The sequence below is a fragment of the Tachyglossus aculeatus genome, chromosome 1 (genome assembly GCF_015852505.1).
Source record: "Tachyglossus aculeatus isolate mTacAcu1 chromosome 1, mTacAcu1.pri, whole genome shotgun sequence".
Lineage (NCBI taxonomy): Eukaryota > Metazoa > Chordata > Mammalia > Monotremata > Tachyglossidae > Tachyglossus > Tachyglossus aculeatus.
In genome coordinates, this window is record NC_052066.1 from 5,391,552 (window position 1) to 5,410,081 (window position 18,530).

At 52.4% G+C, this 18,530-nt stretch overlaps 1 protein-coding gene across 1 annotated transcript in view; it reads left to right on the forward strand.

Moving 5' to 3' along the window:
- ASIC4 (acid sensing ion channel subunit family member 4) overlaps positions 1–14,722 on the forward strand; it is a 69,509-nt gene extending 54,787 nt beyond the window's left edge. Inside the window, 6 exon segments of the mRNA XM_038748436.1 lie at positions 4,222–4,241; positions 4,243–4,376; positions 7,382–7,473; positions 9,566–9,645; positions 14,110–14,214; positions 14,477–14,722. Of these exon segments, the coding sequence (XP_038604364.1) occupies positions 4,222–4,241; positions 4,243–4,376; positions 7,382–7,473; positions 9,566–9,645; positions 14,110–14,214; positions 14,477–14,584 (539 nt within the window). The 3' untranslated portion in view covers positions 14,585–14,722.
- The last annotated feature ends 3,808 nt before the right edge of the window (positions 14,723–18,530 follow it).

Here is an 18,530-nt window from a genome sequence, read left to right on the forward strand (position 1 = left end):
GGAGGTTACAAGGTGATCAGGTTGTCAATCAATAAATTGTATTTATTGAGCGCTTACTGTGTGCAGAGCACTGGACTAAGCACTTGGGAAGTCCAAGTTGGCAACATAGAGAGACAGTCCCTACCCAACAGCGGGCTCACAGTCTAGAAGGGGGAGACAGACAACAAAACCAAACATACTAACAAAATAAAATAAATGGAATAGATATGTACAAGTAAAATAAATAAATAAATAGAGCAATAAATATGTACAAACATATATACCGGTCCCCCAGGGGGCTCACAGTCTTCATTCCCTGTATATATGTTTGTACATATTTATTACTCTATTTATTTATTTTACTTGCACATACTCTATTTTATTTTGTTAATATGTTTTGTTTTGTTGTCTGTCTCCCCCTTCTAGACTGTGAGCCCACTGTTGGGTAGGGACCGTCTCTAGATGTTGCCAACTTGGACTTCCCAAGCGCTTAGTCCAGTGCTCTGCACACAGTAAGCGCTCAATAAATTCATTCATTCATTCAATCGTATTTATTGAGCGCTTACTGTGTGCAGAGCACTGTACGACTGACTGACTGAATGAATGAATCCCCTTGTGGTGGCCACTGGGAAATGACAATAATAATGATGACGGCATTTATTAAGCGCTTACTATGTGCAAAGCACTGCTCTAAGCGCCGTGGAGGTTACAAGGTGATTAAGTTGTCCCACGTGGGGCTCACAGTCCTAATCCCCATTTTCCGGATGAGGGAACTGAGGCCCAGAGAAGTGAAGTGACTTGCCCAAAGTCACCCAGCTGACAGTTGGCGGAGCAGGGATTTGAACCCATGACCGCTGACTCCGAAGCCCGGGCTCTTTCCACTGAGCCACGCTGCTTCTCAAATCTGTTTGTGGCAAAAGTGGAGGAGTATGGCGGTGGTCCCAGTGCCCTGGGGCGGGGGTTGGGGGCTCTTCTGAGAGGCCGGACTGTTTGCCAGGATGCAGTGGGGTCCCGGGGACTTGTCTGGACACCCCAGGGTGGGGGGACAGGGGCTCCTCTGAGAGGCCGGCCTGTTTCCCAGGATGCAGTGGGGGCCTGGGGGCTTGTCTGGACACCCCAGGGCGGGGGGGACAGGGGCTCCTCTGAGGGGCCGGCCTGTTTCCCAGGATGCAGTGGAGTCCTGGGGGCTTGTCTGGACACCCCAGGGCGGGGGGACAGGGGCTCCTCTGAGAGGCCGGCCTGTTTCCCAGGATGCACTGGGGTGCTGGGGGCTTGTCTGGACACCCCAGGGCGGGGGGACAGGGGCTCCTCTGAGAGGCCGGCCTGTTTCCCAGGATGCACTGGGGTCCTGGGGGCTTGTCTGGACACCCCAGGGCGGGGGGACAGGGGCTCCTCTGAAGGGCCGGCCTGTTTCCCAGGATGCACTGGGGTCCTGGGGGCTTGTCTGGACACCCCAGGGCGGGGGGAAAGGAGCTCCTCTGAGAGGCCGGCCTGTTTCCCAGGATGCAGTGGGGTCCTGGGGGCTTGTCTGGACACCCCAGGGTGGGGGGATGGGGCTCCTCTGAGGGGCCGGCCTGTTTCCCAGGATGCAGTGGGGTCCTGGGGGCTTGTCTGGACACCCCAGGGTGGGGGGACAGGGGCTCCTCTGAGGGGCCGGCCTGTTTCCCAGGATGTAGCGGGGTCCTAGGGGCTTGTCTGGACACCCCAGGGTGGGGGGACAGGGGCTCCTCTGAGAATAATAATAATAATAATAATAATAATAATGATATTTGTTAAGCACTTACTATGTGCCAAGCACTGTTCTAAACCCTGGGGTAGATACAAGGTGATCAGGTTGTCCCACGTGGGACTCACAGTCTTCATCCCCATTTTACAGCTGAGGGAACTGAGGCACAGAGAAGCCGGCCCGTTTCCCAGGATACAGTGGGGTCACGGGGGCTTGTCCGGAGACCCCTGGGCTGGGGGCAGGGCCTCCTCTTTGAGGCCTCAACACTTTGAACAGTCCTGGGCACATAGTACGCGCTTAACCATCTTTATTAATTATTAAGGCTGGCCTGTTTCCCAAGATACGGAGGGATCCAGGCCTCCCCGGGGGAAGGACCCCAAATTCCAGCTCCGCCTTTGTCTCCCCGGGCTGCGGGCTCTGCCGTTCTTGTCAGCGTGGCTCAGTGACAAGAGCCCGGGCTCGGGAGTCAGAGGCTGTGAGTTCTAATCCCGCTCTGCCACTTCTCGGCTGTGTGACCTTGGGCAAGTCGCTTCACTTCTCTGGGCCTCTGTTACCTCGGCTGGAAAATGGGGATGAAGACCGTGAGCTCCACGTGGGACAACCTTAGAGAAGGAGCGTGGCTCAGTGGAAAGAGCCCGGGCTTGGGAGTAATGGGTTCAAATCCCAGCTGCGCCAATTGTCAGCTGTGTGACTTTGGGCGAGTCACTTCACTTCTCTGGGCCTCAGTTCCCTCATCTGGAAAATGGGGATTAAGACTGTGAGCCCCACGTGGGACATCCTGATCACCTTATAACCTCTCCAGCGCTTAGAACAGTGCTTTGCACATAGTAAGCGCTTATAAATGCTGTGTGACTTTGTGACTTAACTTCTCTGGGCCTCAGTTACCTCATTGGTAAAATGGGGATGAGGACTGTGAGCCCCCCGTGGGACAATTTATTTTATTTTGTTAATATGTTTTGTTTTGTCGTCTGTCTCCCCCTTCTATTCATTCAATCGTATTTATTGAGCGCTTACTGTGTGCAGAGCACTGTACTAAGCGCTTGGGAAGTACAAGTTGGCAACACATAGAGACGGTCCCTACCCAACAGTGGACTCACAGTCTAGAAGGGGGAGAAAGACAACAAAACAAAACACGTAGACAAGTGTCAAAATCGTCAGTGAGCCTGCTGTTGGGTAGGGACCGTCTCTAGATGTTGCCAACTTGTAATAATAATAATAATAATGATGGTATTTGTTAAGCGCTTACTATGTGCAAAGCACTGTTCTAAGCACTGGGGAGATTACAAGGTGATCAGGTTGTCTCATGGGGGGCTCACAGTCTCAATCCCCATTTTCCAGATGAGGTAACTGAGGCCCAGAGACGTGTAGTGACTTCCCAAAGTCACACAGCTGACAGTTGGCGGCCGGGATTTGAACCCATGACCTCTGACTCCAAAGCCCGGGCTCTTTCCATCGAGCCACACTGCTTCTTCTTGTACTTCCCAAGCACTTAGTCCAGTGCTCTGCACACAGTAAGCGCTCAACAAATACGATTGAATGAATGAATGAATGACAACCTGATCACCTTGTAACCTCCCCAGCGCTTAGAACAGTGCTTTGCACATAGTAAGCGCTTAATAGACACCATCGTCATTACTATTAGAGAAGCGGCGTGGCTCAACGGAAAGAGCCCGGGCTTTGGAGTCAGAGGTCATGGGTTCAAATCCCGGCCCCGCCAACTGTCGGCTGTGTGACTTTGGGCGAGTCACTTCACTTCTTTGGGCCTCAGTGATCTCATCTGGAACGTGGGGATTGAGACTGTGAGCCCCCCGTGGGACAACCTGATCACCTTGTCACCTCCCCGGTGCTTAGAACAGTGCTTTGCACATAGTAAGCGCTTAACAGATGCCAACATTATTACTTAGAACAGTGCTTCGCACATAGTAAGCTCTTAAGAAATACTGTTTTCATTATGATTATAATCATATAATCGCCTGTCCCGCCATCGACCCCCGGCCCACGTCCTCCCCCGGGCCCGGAATGCCCCCAATCCCTCTGCCCATCCGCCAAGCTAGCTCTCTTCCTCCTTTCAAGTCCCTGCTGAGAGCTCACCTCTTCCAGGAGGCCTTCCCAGACTGAGCCCCTTCCTTCCTCTCCCCCTCGTCCCCCTCTCCACCCCCCCCCCATCTTACCTCCTTCTCTTCCCCACAGCACCTGTATATATGTATATATGTTTGGACAGATTTATTACTCTTTATTTTACTTGTACATAGCTATTCTATTTATTTTATTTTGTTAGTATGTTTGGTTTTGTTCTCTGTCTCCCCCTTTGAGACTGTGAGCCCACTATTGGGTAGGGACTGTCTCTATATGTTGCCAATTTGTAGTTCCCAAGCGCTTAGTACAGTGCTCTGCACATAGTAAGCGCTCAATAAATACGATTGATGATGATGATGATGATGATGATGATTATCACTGTCCCGCCGAGGCTGGGCTTCCTGCGGCCTCCGCTCAGCTAGGCCCCGGTGCCGTTGCAGACTCCCTGGGGGGGGAGTCCAGAAGGGCGCTGCGCCTGTCCCACCCCCTGCAATCTGACTCGCTACGGGAAGGAGATCTCCATGGTTCGCATCCCCAACCGAGGGTCTGCCCGCTACCTGGCCCGGAAATACAACCTCAACGAGACCTACATCAGGTGGGCCCGGGGGGCTGCGGGGCTTGGGGGGCCGGGTCGCTGGGAAGGGCACGGGGGGTGAAAGTGGACCGTCTTTTAGACCGTGAACCCCCTATTGGGTAGGAACCGTCTCTATATGTTGCCAACTTGGACTTCCCAAGCGGCTCTGCACACAGTAAGCGCTCAATGAATATGATTGAATGAATGAATGAATGAATGAATGAATGGGAAGGGGTGGGATGGGGTCTTCATCATCATCATCATCATCATCAATCGCATTTATTCATCATCATCATCGTATTTATTGAGCGCTTACTGTGTGCAGAGCACTGGACTAAGCACTTGGGAAGTCCAAGTTGGCAACATCTAGAGACAGTCCCTACCCAATAAGTGGGCTCACAGTCTAAAAGGGGGAGACAGAGAACAAAACCAAACATACTAACAAAATAAAATGAATAGAATAGATATGTACAAGTAAAATAAATAAATAAATATATAGAGTAATAAATATGTACAAACATATATGCATATATACAGGTGCTGTGGGAAAGGGAAGGAGGTAAGATGGGGGGGGATGGAGAGGGGGACGAGGCGCTTACTGTGTGCAGAGCACTGGACTAAGCGCTTGGGAAGTCCAAGTTGGCAACATATAGAGACAGTCCCTACCCAATAGTGGGCTCACAGTCTAAAAGGGGACAGAGAACAAAACCAAACATACCAACAAAATAAAATAAATAGAATAAATAGGGGGTGGGTACAGGCAAGCTGGGAAGCATGAGCCCATCGTGAGCAGGGATTATCTCTCCTTATTGCTGAACTGTACTTCCCAAGCGCTTAGTCCAGGGCTCTGCACACAGTAAGCGCCCAATAAATATGACTGAATGAATGAAGGGGAAAGTCTTCTAGACTGTGAGCCCGCTGTTGGGTCGGGACCGTCTCTAGATGTTGCCAACTTGGACTTCCCAAGTGCTTAGTCTAGTGCTCTGCACACAGTAAGCGTCCAATAAATATGATTGAATGAATGAAGGGGAAAGTCTTCTAGACTGTGAGCCCGCTGTTGGGTCGGGACCGTCTCTAGATGTTGCCAACTTGGACTTCCCAAGCGCTTAGTCCAGTGCTCTGCACACAGTAAGCGTCCAATAAATATGATTGAATGAATGAAGGGGAAAGTCTTCTAGACTGTGAGCCCGCTGTTGGGTCGGGACCGTCTCTAGATGTTGCCAACTTGTACTTCCCAAGTGCTTAGTACAGTGCTCTGCACACAGTAAGCGCACAATAAATATGATTGAATGAATGAAGGGGAAAGTCTTCTAAACTGTGAGCCCGCTGTTGGGTAGGGACTGTCTCTATATGTTTCCAACTTGGACTTCCCAAGCGCTTAGTCCAGTGCTCTGCACACAGTAAGCGCTCAATAAATACGACTGAATGAATGAAGGGGAGAGGAGGGAGATGTGTGGTCCAGCAGGGTGGGAGGGAGGGATCCGTGACTTATTGGCAAGAGCCCGGGTTTGGCAGTCAAAGGTCGTGGATTCAAATCCCGGCTCCGCCACTTGCCCGCTGTGTGACTTTGGGCAAGTCACTTCACTTCTCTGGGCCTCAGTGACCTCACCTGGAAAATAGGGATGAAGACTGGGAGCCCCACGAGGGACAACCTGATCACCTTGTATCCCCCCCAGCGCTTAGAACAGTGCTTTGCATTCATTAATTCATTCAACCGTACTTATTGAACGCTTACTGTGTGCAGAGCACTGGACTAAGCGCTTTGGAAGTACAAGTTGGCAACAGATAGAGACGGTCCCTACCCGACAACAGGCTCACATGCAGTCATCATCATCATCATCATTATCGTCTCTGGGCCTCAGTTCCCTCGTCTGTCAAATGGGGGTGAAGACTGTGAGCCCCACGTGGGACAACTTGATGACCTCGTGTCTAAATGACCTCGTGTCTACCCCAGAGCTTAGAACAGTGCTTGGCACATAGTGAGCGCTTAACGGATACCGTAATAATAATAATTATTATTATTATCAGCGCTTAGTCCAGTGCTGTGCGCTCAGTAAGTGCTCAATTAATACGACTGAATGAAGGATCAGCCTGACACCCGTCAAGCCTTCCGGCTGACGCCGCGGGGCTGGGCCAAGGACCGGGGCTGGGCCGTAGACTAGGCTGGCGTGTAGTTGACTGTGGACTACAGTGCTCTGCACACAGTAAGCGCTCAATAAATATGATTGATGACTAAGACTGACACAAAGCTGGGTCATGTGACCAACCTGATGACCTCGTATCTCCCACAGCGCTTAGGACAGTGCTTGGCACATTGGAAGCCCTTAACAAATACCAACATCATCATCATTACCATTAGTATGTTTGGTTTTGTTCTCTGTCTCCCCCTTTTAGACTGTGAGCCCACTGTTGGGTAGGGACAGTCTCTATATGTTGCCAATTTGTACTTCCCAAGCGCTTAGTACAGTGCTCTGCACATAGTAAGCGCTCAATAAATACGATTGATGATGATGATGATGATGATCATCATCATCATCATCAAGAGAAGCAGCGTGGCTCAGTGGAAAGAGCCCGGGCTTTGGAGTCAGAGGCCATGGGTTCGAGTCCCGGCTCCACCACGTGTCTGCTGTGTGACCTTGGGCAAGTCACTTCTCTGAACCTCAGTTCCCTGATCTGTAAAATGGGGATTGCCTGGGAGCCCCACGTGGGACAACCTGATCATCTTGTATCCCCTCCAGCTCTTAGAACAGTGCTTCGCGCATAGTAAGCGCTTAACAAACGCCATCGTTATTATTATCATTAATCCCCATTTTGCAGGTGAGGTCACTGAGGCCCAGTGACGTGAAGTGACTTTCCCAACGTCACACAGCGGACAAGGGGCGGAAGAGGGATTATTAGATCCTGGACCAGGGCTGGGCACTGGTTTGGAGAGGGGACTGAGGCTGGGCACCGGTCCGGGGCCGGGCAGTGGCGGAGCCCTGCCCCTTGACCCCCGGCCGTCCTTGGAGTCCGGTCTGTTTCCACAGGGAGAACTTCCTGGTCCTGGACGTGTTTTTCGAGGCGTTGACTTCAGAGGTCTTGGAGCAGAGAGCCGCCTACAGCCTGTCAGCCCTCCTGGGTGAGACCCCCGCCCGTCCGCCCCTCCGCCCCGTCCCACCAAGCCTTGGGCCTTGTTGAGCCCCCTCCTTCCTCTCCCCCTCCCCATCCCCCCCGCCTTACCTCCTTCCAATCAATCAATCAATCATATTTATTGAGCGCTTATTGTGTGCAGAGCACTGTACTAAGCGCTTGGGAAGTCCAAGTTGGCAACATATAGAGACAGTCCCCACCCAACAGTGGGCTCACAGTCTAAAAGGGCTTCCCCTCCCCACAGCACCTGTATAGATGTATATATGTTTGTAAGCATTCATTACTCTATTTTACTTGTACATGTTTATTCTATTTATTTTATTTTGTTACTATGTTTTGTTTCGTTGTCCGTCTCCCCCTTCGAGACTGTGAGCCTGCTGTTGGATAGGGACCGTCTCTATATGTTGCCAACTTGTACTTCCCTAGCGCTTAGTCCAGTGCTCTGCACACAGTAAGCGCTCAATAAATACGGTTGAATGAATGAATGAATGACTATTTATTTTACTTGTACATATTTATTCTATTTACTTTATTTTGTTAATATGTTTTTTTCTGTCGTCCGTCTCCCCCTTCGAGACTGTGAGCCTGCTGTTGGGCCTCTGTATGTTGCCAACTTGGACTTCCCAAGCGCTTAGTCCAGTGCTCTGCACACAGTAAGCACTCAATAAATACGATTGATTGATTGATTACTTGTACATATTTATTCTATTTATTTTATTTTGTTAATATGTTTTATTCTGTCGTCCGTCTCCCCCTTCAAGACTGTGAGCCTGCTGTTGGGTCTCTGTATGTTGCCAACTTGGACTTCCCAAGAGCTTAGTCCAGTGCTCTGCACACAGTAAGCGCTCAATAAATACGATTGAATGAATGAATGAATGAATGACTATTTATTTTACTTGTACATATTTATTCTATTTATTTTATTTTGTTAGTATGTTTTGTCGTCTGTCTCCCCCTTCGAGACTGTGAGCCTGTTGTTGGGTAGGGACCGTCTCTATATGCTGCCAACTTGGACTTCCCAAGCGCTTAGTACAGTGCTCTGCACACAGTAAGTGCTCAATAAATACGATTGAATGGATGAATGAATGAATGACTCTATTTATTTTACTTGTACATATTTAGTCTATTTTATTTTGTTAATATGTTTTGTTTTGTTTGTCTCCCCCTTTGAGAATGTGAGCCCGCTGTTGGGTAGGGACCGTCTCTATATGTTGACAACTTGGACTTCTCAAGTGCTTAGTCCAGTGCTCTGCGCACAGTAAGCGCTCAATGAATACGATTGAATGAATGAATGAATGAATGACTCTATTTAATTTACGTGTACATATTTATTTCATTTATTTTATTTTGTTAATATGTTTTGTTTTGTTGTCTGTCTCCCCCTTCTAGACTGTGAGCCCGCTGTTGGGCAGGGACCGTCTCTGTACGTTGCCGACTTGTACTTCCCAAGCGCTTAGTACAATGCTCTGCACGTGGTAAGCGCTCAATAAATACGACTGAATGAATGAATGAATGAATTACTCTATTTTACTTGTACATATTTATGCTATTTATTTTATTTTGTTAATATGTTTTGTTTTGTCATCCGTCTCCCCCTTCGAAACTGTGAGCCCGCTGTTGGGCAGGGACCGTCTCTGTATGTTGCCGACTTGTAATTCCCAAGCGCTTAGTACAGTGCTCTGCACGTGGTAAGCGCTCAATAAACACGAATGAATGAATGAATGAATTACTCTATTTATTTTACTTGTACATATTTATTCTATTTATTTTATTTTGTTAATAAGTTTTGTTTTGTTCTCTGTCTCCCCCTTTGAGACTGTGAGCCCGCTGTTGGGCAGGGACCGTCTCTGTATGTTGCTGACTTGTACTTCCTAAGCGCTTAGTACAGTGCTCTGCACACGGTAAGTGCTCAATAAATACGATTGAATGAATGAATGAATGTAGGGTAGGTACAATCTCTATATGTTGCCAACTTGGACTTCCCAAGCGCTTAGTCCGGTGCTCTGCGCACAGTAAGCGCCCAATAAATACTATTGAATGAACGAATGAATCTGGGCCTTTCCCCCTCACTATTCCTGCAGGTGACATTGGCGGGCAGATGGGACTGTTCATTGGGGCGAGCATCCTCACGCTCCTGGAGATTCTGGACTACGTCTACGAGGCAAGAATTGGGCACAGGGGCTGAGGGGCAGGGGTGGGAAGGACGGAGGGGAAGGGGGAGAGAGAAGGAAGGAGAAAGGTTGGTGGGGTGGGGTGGGAGCCTGGCGTAGAGGTTAGAGCCCGGTCCTGGGTGTCAGAATAATGATAATAATCATCATCATCATCATCATCAATCAATCAATCAATCAGTCATATTTATTGAGCGCTTACTGTGTGCAGAGCACTGTACTAAGTGTTTGGGAAGTACAAGTCAGCAACACATAGAGACAGTCCCTACCCAACAGCGGGCTCACAGTCTAGAAGGGGGAGACAGAGAACAAAACCAAACATACTAACAAAATAAAATAAATAGAATAGATATGGACAGGTAAGATAAATGAGAAGCAGCGCGGCTCAATGGAAAGAGCCCGGGCTTTGGAGTCAGAGGTCACGGGTTCAAACCCCGGCTCCGCCAACTGTCAGCTGGGTGACTCTGGGCAAGTCACTTAACTTCTCTGTGCCTTAGTTACCTCATCTGTAAAATGGGGATTAAGACTGTGAGCTCCCCCGGGGACAACCTGATCACCTTGTAACCTCCCCAGCGCTTAGAACAGTGCTTTGCACATAGTAAGCGCTTAATAAATGCCATCATTATTATTATTATTATAAATAATTAGTGTAATAAATATGTACAAATATATATACATATATACAGGTGCTGTGGGGAAGGGAAGGAGGTAGAATAATGGCATTTGTTAAGCGCTTACTATGTACAGAGCACTGTTCTAAGTGATGGGGAGCGGATACAAGGTGACCAAATTGTCCCACGTGGGGCTCACAGTCTTCATCCCCGTTTTACAGATGAGGTCACTGAGGCTCATAGAAGTGAAGTGACTTGCCCAAGGTCACCCAGCAGACATGTGGTGGAGCTTGGATTCGAACCCATGACCTCTGACTCCAAAGCCCGGGCTCTTTCCACTGAGCCACGCTGCTTCAGAGGGACCTGGGTTCTAATCCCGGCTCCACCACCTTTCTGCTGGGTGACCTTGGGCCAGTCATTTCACGTCTCTGGGCCTTGATTACCTCACCTGCAAAAAAAAGGGGGGGATTAAGAGTGTGAGCACCATGTGGGACAGAGACTGTGTCCAACCTGGTTATCTTACCTCAGTGCTTAGTACGGCACGTAGTAAGCACTTCATTTCCTCTGTGCCTCAGTTCCCTCATCTGTAAAATGGGGATAAGAGTGTGATCTCCATGTGGGACAGGGACTGCGTCTAACCCTGACTAAATTGTATCTACACCAGCGCTTAGAATAATAATAATAATAATGATGATGATGATGGCATTCATTAAGCTCTCACTATGCTATGTGCAAAGCACTGTTTTAAGCACCGGGGAAGTTACAAGGTGATCAGGTTGTCCCACGGGGGGTTCACAATCTTAATCCCCATTTTACAGATGAGGTAACCGAGGCCCAGAGCGGTGAAGTGACTTGCCCAAAGTCACACAGCTGACAAGTGGCGGAGCTGGGATTTGAACCCATGACCTCTTTCCAATGAGCCACACTGCTTCTCTGTTCTTAGAACAGTGCTTGATCATCATCATCATCAATCGTATTTATTGAGCGCTTACTATGTGCAGAACACTGTACTAAGTGCTTGGGAAGTACAAATTGGCAACATATAGAGACAGTCCCTACCCAACAGTGGGCTCACAGTCTAAAAGGAATAAGCACTCAACAAGTACCAGAACTATCATTTTTATTCCCTCAATAAGCTGAAAGAACTGACCCTTCTCAGCAGGCCTCAGGGTGACCTAGGAGGTTTCTTGGGGGGTCGGGGTAGGGGGCATAAGGAGAGGGGGGGAAAGGGTTTTGGGTGCTGGAATGATGGGTGGGGAGAGAGTTTGGGTTTTGGTATGATGGGGTGGGAGAAGGCTTGGGGTGCCAGGATGACTCCGTGGGGAGGGGTTTGGGGTGCATGGATGACCTGAGGCGGAGAGGGTTTGGGTGTCAGGATGACTGTAGGAGGGAGGAGTCTCGGGCACCAGGATGACTCTGGGAGGAGAGGGTTTGGGGTGCCAGGATGACTCTGGGGGGAAGGGTTTGGGGTGTCAGGGTGACTCTCATGCGAGGCGTTTGGGTGCCAGGATGACTCTGGTGGGGAAGGGTTTTGGGTGCATGGATGACTGAGGCGGAGGGGGTTTGAGTGCCAGGGTGACTCTGGTGGGGAGGGGTTTGGGGCACCAGGATGACTTTGTGGGGAGAGTGGTTTTGGGCACCAGGATGACTCTGGGAGGAGAGGGTTTGGGGTGCCAGGATGACTTTGGGGGGAAGGGTTTGGGGTGTCAGGGTGGCTCTCATGGGAGGCGTTTGGGTGCCAGGATGACTCTGGTGGGGAAGGGTTTGGGGTGCATGGATGACTGAGGCGGAGAGGGTTTGAGTGCCAGGGTGACTCTGGTGGGGAGGGGTTTGGGGCACCAGGATGACTTTGTGGCGAGAATGGTTTTGGGCACCAGGATGACTCTGGGGTGAGATAGTATGGGGTGCCAGGATGACTCTTGGGCGAAGGGTTTGGGGGGCACATATGACTGAGGGGGAGAGGGTTTGGGGTGCCAGGATGACTTTAGAGGGGAGAGGTCTTGGGTGCATTGATGACTGAGGGGGACAGGGTTTGAGTGCCAATATGACTCATGGGGTTTGGATGCCAGGATGACTCTTGGGGGAAAGGGTTTGGGGTGCCAGGATGATTCTGGGGGAGGGGTTTCTGGGCCACATATGACTGAGGGGGAGAGGGTTTGGGGTGTCAGGGTGACTCTCATGGGAGGGGTCTGGGTGCCAGGATGACTCTGGTGGGGAGGGGTTTTGGGTGCATGGATGACTGAGGGGGAGAGGGTTTGAGTGCCAGGGTGACTCTGGTGGGGAGGAGTCTCGGGCACCAGGATGACTCTGGGGGGAGAGGGTTTGGGGTGTCAGGGTGACTCTCATGGGAAGCGTTTGGGTGCCAGGATGACTCCGGTGGGGAAGGGTTTTGGGTGCATGGATGACCGAGGGGGAGAGGGTTTGAGTACCAGGGTGACTCTGGTGGGGAGGGGTTTGGGGCACCAGGATGACTTTGCGGGGAGAGTGGTTTTGGGCACCAGGATGACTCTGGGCTGAGATAGTACGGGGTGCCAGGGTGACTCTGGGGGAAGGGGTTTTGGGGGCACATATGACTGAGGGGGAGAGGGTTTGGGGTGCCAGGATGACTGTCGGGGGAGAGGTCTTGGGTGCATTGATGACTGAGGGGGAGAGGGTTTGAGTGCCAGCATGACTCTTGGGGTTTGGATGCCAGGATGACTCTCGGGGGAGAGGGTTTGGGGTGCCAGGATGACTCTGGGGGAGGGGATTGGGGGGCACATATGACTGAGGGGGAGAGGGTTTGAGTGCCAGGGTGACTCTGGTGGGGAGGGGTTTGGGGGGCACATATGACTGGGGGGGAGTGGGCTTGGGGGTACCAGGATGACTCTGGGAGGAGGGGGTTGGGGGGCATGGATGACCAGGGAGGAGAGGGTTTGGGTGCCAGGATGACTCTGGGGGGAGGAGTCTCGGACACCAGGATGACTCTGTGGGCGGGGGTTTTGGGTGCACATATGATTGAGGGGGAGAGGGTCTGGGGTGTCAGGGTGACTCTCATGGGAGGGGTTTGGGTGCCAGCATGACTCGGGGGTGAGATAGTATGGGGTGCCAGCATGACTCCGGGAGGAGGGGTTTGGGGTGCACATATGACTGAGGGGGAGAGGGTTTGGGGTGTCAGGGTGACTCTCATGGGAGGGGTTTGGGTGCCAGGATGACTCCGGTGGGGTGGGATTTTGGGTGCATGGATGACTGAGGGGGAGAGGGTTTGAGTGCCAGGGTGATTCTGGCGGGGAGGAGTCTGGGGCACCAGGATGACTCTGGGGGAAGAGGGTTTGGGGTGCCAGGATGACTCTGGGGGGAGAGGGTTTGGGGTGCCAGGATGACTCTGGGGGAGGGGTTTGGGGGGCGCATATGACTGAAGGGGAGAGGGTTTGAGTGCCAGGGTGACTCTGGGGGGAGGGGTTTGGGGGGGCACATATGACTGAGGGGGAGAGGGTTTAGGGTGCCAGGATGACTATTGGGGGAAGAGGTCTTGGATGCATGGATGACTGAGGGGGTGAGGGTTTGAGTGCCAGGGTGACTCTCATGGGAGGGGATTGGGTGCCAGGATGATTCTGGTGGGGAGGGGTTTGGATGCCAGGATGACTCTGAAGGGGAGGGGTTTTGGGCACCAGAATGATTCTGGGGAGAGAGGGTTTGGGGTGCCAGGATGACTCTGGGGGGAGAGATTTGGGGTGCATGGATGACTGAGGGGGAGAGGGTTTGGGTGCCAGGGTGACTTGCGGGGACGGGGTGCCGGGACTTGGCACAGAGGGCGGGGGAACAGGGGATTCTGGGAGTTCCTTGGGCCAGACGTGCCCCCCGCCCCAGGTGGCCTGGGCCTGGCTGAAGCGGCTGTGGCGGCGCCCCAAGCCCCCACTGAGGACCCCCAGAGCGGGCATCGCCACCCTGGGCCTGCAAGAGCCGAAGGAGCAGGTGAGCGGGCCCACTTCCGGTCATGGCGGAGGGAGGAGGACCAGCATCAATCAATCAATCAGTCAATCGTATTTATTGAGCGCTTACTGTGTGCAGAGCACTGGACTAAGCGCTTGGGAAGTACAAGATGGCAACATATAGAGACAGTCCCTACCCAACAGTGGGCTCACAGTCTAGCATGTGTCTGCGGGGGCGTCGGGAGGGTGAGGAAGCCCGGGCCTGGTCCTCACCCTTCCCTCCTCCGTTACCCCTTCCCCCCCAGAGCCCGTGCCCAGGACGGGGTTGCCCCCAGAACAGGGGTGCCAGCGGCCTGCTCCCCAATCACCATCACGGCCCCCCGGGGAGCCTCTTCCAGGACTTCGCCTGCTAGGACGGCAACGGGCCACCCCTGTGGGCCTCGGGGACTCCCGGCGAGGGGGTCCCCCCATCAACCTCCCCCTTTCCGACCGTTTTCTCCCTCCCTGGAGGAGCCCGGCCCAGGATGTGGGGGTCCCGGGGAGGGATGGGATGTGTACATTTGTAAATAACAGGGGGAGGGGGTGGGGATGGGGGGGTGAGGCCTGCACTCATAAGGGGCTAGCGAGGGCGGGAAGGGGGCATGGAGGAAGAAGGGGGGCCAGGGGCCAGGTGGGGAGGCTACCGAGGAGCCCCCTGGGCTGGACCTGGGGTTCAGGTTTCTCGGCCCAACTGTCCCCCGGCCTCCGGACCGCCGTAGGGTCTCCCTCGCTGGCCGCCCCTGGGGTGGCCACCAAAGGCCGGGACGGGGGCATCACCTCCTGGGGTGGGGGGCAGGCGAGGGGAAGGCCCCCCGAGTCTGATCCCCCTGGACTGGTTTTATAAACGGTGCAACACTTGGGAATAAAGAGGCATAAATTAGTCACGTGTGAAAACTGGGGCCCGGGGTGGGGGGCTCGGAAGCGGGACGCAGCCCCCCGGGCAGAAAGGGGGTGTTGAAAGGCCGGTGATCTCCCCCCTGCCCCCTGCCCCCTGCCCCCCACCTCACATCCACACAGGCGAAGGTTTTCTGCCCACCGGGGATCCCCCCACCCTGCCCCAGGCCCCAGTGGGCCTGTCGTCAACCGCTTTCTTGAAGGCCACCCCGAGAGAAGAAAAGAGTGGGGGAGACATGGGGGGCTCTATTTCCCCCTGCCCCCCACCACCATCCCCCCCCGCAGCCCCGGAGCTGGGCTCCCGGGAAAACGCTACAACTCATCACCACCACCTACGCTGTGCTGCAGGCTGGGAGTTGGGGGAGCCGGCGTCAATCAATCAATCAATCAATCATATTTATTGAGCGCTTACTGTGTGCAGAGCACTGGACTAAGCACTTGGAAGTACAAGTTGGCAACGTATAGAGACGGTCCCTACCCAACAGTGGGCTCACAGTCTAAAAGGGGGAGACAGAGAAAAAAACCAAACATACTAACAAAATAAAATCAATAGAATAGATATGTACAAGTAAAATAAATAAATAAATAAATAGAGTAATAAATATGTACAAACACATATACATATGTACAGGTGCTGTGGGGAAGGGAAGGAGGTAAGATGGGGGGATGTAGAGGGGGACGAGGGGGAGAGGAAGGAAGGGGCTCAGCCTGGGAAGGCCTCCTGGAGGAGGTGAAGGCCTCCTGGAGGAGGTGATGATGCTTAGATGATGCTTAGGGGTCAATGATGCTTAGAGAAGCAGTGTGGCTCAGTGGAAAGAGCCCAAGCTTGGGAGTCAGAGGTCGTGGGTTCTATCAATCAATCAATCAATCAATTGTATTTATTGAGCGCTTACTGTGTGCAGAGCACTGTACTAAGCCCTTGGGAAGTACAAGTTGGCAGCATATAGAGACGGTCCCTACGCAACAGTGGGCTCACAGTCCCCAATCCACCGCTTTCATTCATTCCTTCATTCAGTCGTATTTATTGAGCTCTTACTGCACACAGTAAACACTCAATAAATATGATTGAATGAAGGAATGAATGCAGAGCACTGTACTAAGCACTTGGGAAGTACAAGTTGGCAACATACAGAGACAGTCCCTACCCAACGACAGGCTCATGGTCTAGAAGGGCAAGTCACTTCACTTCTCTGTGCCTCAGTTTCCTCATCTGTAAAATGGGGATGAAGACTGGGAGCCCCAAGGGGGACAACCTTGATTACCTTGTATCCTCCCCAGCATTTAAAACAGTGCTTGGCACATAATCAATCAATCAATCATATTTATTGAGTGCTTACTGTGTGCAGAGCACTGTACTAAGCGCTTGGGAAGTACAAGTTGGCAACATATAGAGACAGTCCCTACCCAACAGTGGGCTCACAGTCCCGGTTCTGCTGCTTTCATTCATTCCTTCATTCAATCGTACTTATTGAGCGCTTACTGCACACAGTAAGCGCTCAATAAATACGATTGAATGAAGGAATGAATGCAGAGCACTGTACTAAGCACTTGGGAAGTACAAGTTGGCAACATACAGAGAAAGTCCCTACCCAACGACAGGCTCACGGTCTAGAAGGGCACTTGTCAGCTGGGTGACTTGGGGCAAGTCACTTCACTTCTCTGTGCCTCAGTTTCCTCATCTGTAAAATGGGGATGAAGACTGGGAGCCCCAAGGGGGACAACCTTGATTACCTTGTATCCTCCCCAGCGTTTAAAACAGTGCTTGGCACATAATCAATCAGTCAGTCGTATTTATTGAGCGCTTACTGTGTGCAGAGCACTGTACTAAGCACTTGGGAAGTACAAGTTGGCAACATATAGAGACAGTCCCTACCCAACAGTGGGCTCACAGTCTAGAAGGGGGAGACAGAGAACAAAACCAAACATATTAATCAATCAATCAATCAATCAATCGTATTTATTGAGTGCTTACTGTGTGCAGAGCATGGTACTAAGTGCTTGGGAAGTACAAATTGGCAACATATAGAGACAGTCCCTACCCAACAGTGGGCTCACAGTCTAAATTAACAAAATAAAGTACAGTGCTCTGCACACAGTAAGCGCTCAATCAATCAATCAATCGTATTTCTTGAGCAATAAATACGATTGATTGAATGAATGAATAATAAGCGCTTAATAAATACCAACATCATCATCAATCATCATCAATCGTATTTATTGCGCGCTTACTATGTGCAGAGCACTGTACTAAGTGCTTGGGAAGTACAAATGGGCAACATATACAGTCCCTACCCAACAGTGGGCTCACAGTCTAAAAGTCTAAACGTTATTATTATTAAATATGGGCCGCCCTGGGGAGAGGGGAAGCCCCCCAGGAGGCCGGCGAGGGTCACATAGGCCTTTCCCCAAAGTGGTCCAGGCCCAACTTCCAGGTCATGGGGGAAGAGGAAGAGAGAGCGAAGGCCGTGACCCTTCCAACGCCCCGGGCCTGGTCCTGTCCTTCCGAGGGGGACGGATGCGGGGGACAGAGCCGCGTCCGTCCGTCCGTCCGTCCGTCCGGCGAGCTGCGGGTCGAAGCCGAGCCCCCCGGGGAAGAGGTCGTCGAAGCCCAGACGGTCCAGCCGGCCCCGGGCCGCCGTGTAGTCGGAGTTGTAGCAACGGGCCTCATCAGCCGCCTCCCGGTTGGAGCGGCCCAAGGTCTGGCCCAGCTCCGGGGACTTCCCGGGCGGCCCGGAGCGGGACGCGGTGACCCTGCCCCAGGCCCCAGTGGGCCTGTCGTCAACCGCTTTCTTGAAGGCCACCCCGAGAGAAGAAAAGAGTGGGGGAGACATGGGGGGCTCTATTTCCCCCTGCCCCCCACCACCATCCCCCCCCGCAGCCCCGGAGCTGGGCTCCCGGGAAAACGCTACAACTCATCACCACCACCTACGCTGTGCTGCAGGCTGGGAGTTGGGGGAGCCGGCGTCAATCAATCAATCAATCAATCAATCAATCATATTTATTGAGCGCTTACTGTGTGCAGAGCACTGGACTAAGCACTTGGAAGTACAAGTTGGCAACGTATAGAGACGGTCCCTACCCAACAGTGGGCTCACAGTCTAAACCGGGCGAAAGGTCTGGGAGAGGACGGGGAAGAAGGCCCGGCCGCCCGGGACGGCCTGCCGACGGCGGCGGCGCAGGAAGTCGGGGGTCAGGGCCGTGGCGGGACCGGCCGGAGGGAAGATTGGGACCGGTGGGAGCCTCTGGGACAGCGGGATTCCCGGGATGCGGCCCTCCAGCCCGCCCGCCTTGTCCTTGACCGGGGCGAAGGCATCCTCGTCGACGGCGGCCCGTAGAGGAGCATTCCTTCATTCATTCAATCGTATTTATCAATCAATCAATCAATCAACCAATCAATCGTATCTATTGAGCCCTTACTGTGTGCAG